Source organism: Drosophila mojavensis, unplaced genomic scaffold, assembly GCF_018153725.1.
Source record: "Drosophila mojavensis isolate 15081-1352.22 unplaced genomic scaffold, ASM1815372v1 contig_16, whole genome shotgun sequence".
Lineage (NCBI taxonomy): Eukaryota > Metazoa > Arthropoda > Insecta > Diptera > Drosophilidae > Drosophila > Drosophila mojavensis.
The window spans coordinates 2,031,808-2,035,917 of NW_025318693.1; the positions used below are offsets into that span (position 1 = coordinate 2,031,808).

Consider the following 4,110-nt stretch of genomic DNA (forward strand, 5'->3'; position numbering starts at 1 on the left):
TCGATATCAAAAACATTTCGATCCATGGGCTTAAGCTGTGCCAATTTCGGGTGGTTGCAAAGGATTCCTAATGATCCAAAAGTTCGACAAACAAAAATTCAGTGATAAATCGATGGGGAAGGAGAAATTATGAAGTGTATGAAAATTTAAAATAAATTATGAGCGAAGTGTAGAAGAATGTCTAGATATTTTTGGAGATTTTATAATTACGTGTTGTAAATAAATATAAATATGGATTTTGCATATAATAATAAATATGGAATAATTCTATATTCAATTTTAAAGTGAAATTAAGACATTTAAGAAATCGATAATTGAGTTTTGCGAAATTTTTATTATTATTTATAATTAATATTTAAAATGTCGAAGGCACTAAAACTCTTTCCGAAATTTTATAAATAATCATTTATGGAATGTATTAAAATATAAAAAATTATGAATGTTGCGTAGAAGAATGGGAAAGACTATATACACATACTATTTAAATATTAAAGAGAAAATAATAGGTCGACTATATTAAAATATTAATTAAAATTAGAAAAATAATTTCTATTCGAGCTCCAATATCTATTATTTATTTATATGAAACACTTTATTAATTCAATTCAATTAATTGATTTCGAATACTTATTATTTGTTTATATGAAATTCTTTTATTAATTCAATAAATGATTATATTTTATTATTGGTTCATTGAGCTATCAAGTTATCAATTAAAAGATTTCTCATGAATAAGAAAACGCCATTTTGTTTAAAGTTAAATTCGATAGATATATTTCAATAAATATTTAATAATCGACTTATATACTAGCTGTACAATAGAAACAAAACATTCATCAGTCTCCAAGTTGAGCTCATGTTGCATTATCGATGCCTGGCCACAGTCCACGGGCTCAATGATAATCGAGCGCTCCAGGCAACTGGCCAAAGGCAGCCGGCAACGGAAAACAGAGGGCAGACAGCAGGCAACGGGTAACCCATGGCCAGCCACTGGGTTTTGAGGTGTCGAGGAGCCGCACATGCGCACTCGTCCTTTTGCCCAAGTACTGGGCACCGTAGGGAGTACGACTGCGACGGCGGCAGCGACGGCAACTGCGACTGCGCAGCATCTCGTTAGACATTTGCGTGTCACCGGCAAATGGTCGAGAATTCGTGGCGCGTTCGTTACGGTTGTGTGCGTGTGTGTGTGGGTCAGAGTGTGTGTGTGTTTGTGTGTGTGCGGGTTCGTTTAGGGCAGATGATACAGCGCCTGGTTGGAGGTGCTCAGCTCTTGTTGCTGTTGTTGTTGTTGCTGGTAGCTGCACTGCTGCTGCGTCTGTTGATGATATTGCGGTGTGTACTGCGCATCGTACGGCTGGGCGAAGTGCAGCGGCGGCGGTGGCGGCGACTGCTGCGGGTAATCATAGCTCTGCTGGGCGGCGGGCAAGTAGGCAGGGTATGCGGCATAGGGCATGACAGCAGCGGGCTGTAGATGCGACTGCGACTGTGGCTGGGTCAGTGGCTGAGGCTGAGGCTGCGGCTGTGGCTGTGACTGTGGCGGCATAGCGGTGGCATCTAACGGTGGCAGGAGCGAGGCATAGCCGGCGGCGGTACAGTGCTCGGGCGAGGCTTCGAGCGTGCGATCTTTCTTGGACTTCATGCGGCGGTTCTGGAACCAGATCTTGATCTGGCGCTCGCTCAGATTGAGCGCATGGGCAATGTCCATTCGTCGACGTCGCGTGATGTAGCGATTGAAGTGGAACTCCTTCTCCAGCTCGAGCGTCTGGTAGCGGGAGTAGGTTTGTCGTGTGCGTTTGGAGTCTTTGCAATCTGCAAGAAACGAAAGAAAAGACAACAGAAAGTAAGTAACAGTTACATTAGAATAGCGAGGGTGTGTGTGTGCGTGAGAGAGAGCGAGAGGGAAAGCGATGCCTACCTGATGCGATGGTCTCCTCAATGTGCGACCAATTGAATTCGTTGCTGGCATTGGCAGCTGTCACAATGCGATGATTGATTTCATTCGACTTCTCGGCCGGCGACTGGGGTGGCGTGCTGATGCCGATGCCGAGGCCGAGGCCGAGGCCATCGACGGGCGTGGTGGCTGCTGGTGGTGGGGTGACAAAGTCGCCATGTTTGGCCGGCTTGCGGGGCGAGTAGACGTCCAGATAGTCGACATCCTCGCCGGTGCTGCGCTGTGGCGACATGTGCGTCTGCTGTGTGGAGGGCGTGGGCACGGCGTAGTCCTGCTCGTAGCAGGGCGACAGCTCGCCGGCGGAGCTGCTCTTGCTGGGCCTCTTCACGTGCTCGATCGTCGTGTAGAAGTAGTCGGGCGTGTACTTCAGCTTCTTGACGGGATTGGTGAGCAGGGCGCGCAGTGTGCTGGGTCGCTCCTCCACGGCGGCGATGATGTCCGCGGCGGATTCCTCTGCCTTGCGCTTACGGCTCTTAGCCGGAGCAGGCGAGCTGGCTTCAACGCTTGGCTCGGCAACTGTGGGCACTTGGTACTGAGGCACTGCATCGAGAGCGGGTAGGCACAATGGCTGCTGCTGCTGTGGCTGCTGTGTCTGCTGTTGCTGCTGATGATGGTAGTTGGCATAGTAGCAGCTCTCACTGTAGCTCTCCTGGCTGTAGTGGGCGTAGCTGCTGGGCTGATAGCTCGCCGGCTGCCAGCTCTGGTTGCTCTGGTAGTAGCTGCTGCTGCTGCTCGTGTTGTCGTAGTATGTGGGTGGCAGGGCATGGTGGTACATGTTGTACATGCTGTCGGCATAGTAGTGTGTGTTGGTGGCTGCCATTGCGTCTGTCTGTTGTCCTGTGAACGAAATGAACGATGTGTGCGCGACGCTGCTGCGTTTGCGAATGAGCTGCTCAGCCCCGTGATCCTGCCTTAATATAGCCGAGCCGAGTCGAGTCGAGCTGCGATGCTGATGTTTGGCACACGCGCTCGTCATAGCGCATAAATATCCCTGCGCATGACACTTTGACACATGCTGCGCGCCCTACCCCTCCGCCAGGACCTTGCCAGATTTATGGCTCGCAGGGGTAGCGCGCAGTTTATCCGGCCCGGCCAAACGAACGTTTATCCGGCACAGTGCGAGCGCTATTCGTCTCTACCTTGGCCTACCTGCTGCGCCTGCTTATTACCTACCCATCGCGCCCATTATCATCGCGAGTTTGCTGCAAGTTATCCGAGCATTTCCCCTGCGCCGAGCCGCGTCCTTGAGATGCCTTGAGACGTGCGCTGGACGTCCCACAGGCGCGTAATTAAGTCGAGCCTCGGGTAGGTGGGCGAGCGGGACAGCGGCTGGTTCGCTGCTTTCCTCTAATTGCAATAATCATAAAGACATAAACAGAACTGTAAACTGTAAACTGTAAACGTTGCTAAAAACGGTTGGCACAAAAGGCTTTTCCTTTTGCCCGTTTAGCAGCAGCAGCAGCAAATTCGTCAAAATTTCTCCGGCCGGCAATGAAGGGAAGCGAAGCTGCTGCCAGTTGTTCCAGGAATCGGCGAGGTATTCGCTGCAGCAAAGGCTCTATCGGTGCTTGATTAGCCCTGGACTTTCAACTGGTTGCGTATATCAAGCAGAAGGCGCAAAGGCTGCGAAAGGATAATATTGCGCGTGCTTCTTACCCATTCCATTCCCATTCCCATTCCCAGACCCATTCGAAGCAGATCCTTTGTTGCGTCGCGTGTTGCGCTTTTTGTTTGCTCGCGAGGGTTTTCCTGCGGCCTGGGCAAGTGCCCCGAAAGAGACTCTTGCGCATATTTGCATAGCCGACCCGTAAGCCGCTCAGCCAAATTGACTGGCCGAAAAGGCGAGTTTACACGACTTTTCTATCCGCTTAGCCGGCAGGAGCAGGAGCAGGAGCAGGAGCAGCGCAGCGCAGCCACCCCCGACTTCGATCGATGGCCCACCCTCTCCGCACCCTTAGCAAGCGGCATCTATAGATTGGCTGGCATATGTGTGCAGTTTGTGCATATGTGTGCATGTGCGAATTGTGCGGCTACCCTCGGCTGCCCCGGCTCCTGCCCCAAACTGCGCTCGGCATTTGCTCTACCTCGCCCATTGTTATTGTTGCTGCGGCGCGCACGTTCGGTGACAGCCGGGCCAAAATTTATGGCGTTTTTCAGCT

General features: G+C 50.4%; 1 protein-coding gene across 1 annotated transcript; it reads right to left on the minus strand.

Annotated features, from left to right (window-relative positions):
* Positions 1 to 773: 773 nt before the first annotated feature.
* LOC6573709 (segmentation protein fushi tarazu) lies at positions 774 to 2,863 on the minus strand. Its single transcript, XM_001999739.4, has 2 exons — positions 1,916 to 2,863; positions 774 to 1,809 (listed from the first exon to the last, which is right to left on the minus strand). The coding sequence occupies exons 1-2, from the start codon at positions 2,769 to 2,771 to the stop codon at positions 1,229 to 1,231; spliced, it is 1,437 nt and encodes a 478-aa protein (XP_001999775.2). The 5' UTR covers positions 2,772 to 2,863; the 3' UTR covers positions 774 to 1,228.
* Positions 2,864 to 4,110: the final 1,247 nt, after the last annotated feature.

What these genes read in the sequence shown, in the direction of transcription:
- LOC6573709 (XM_001999739.4), bottom strand. Translation starts at nt 2,771, where the DNA reads ATGGCAGCCACCAACACACACTACTATGCCGACAGCATGTACAACATG. An exon ending in TGAGGAGACCATCGCATCAG is followed by an intron (nt 1,810 to 1,915) that starts GTAGGCATCGCT and finishes CGTTTCTTGCAG; the next exon opens with ATTGCAAAGACTCCAAACGC.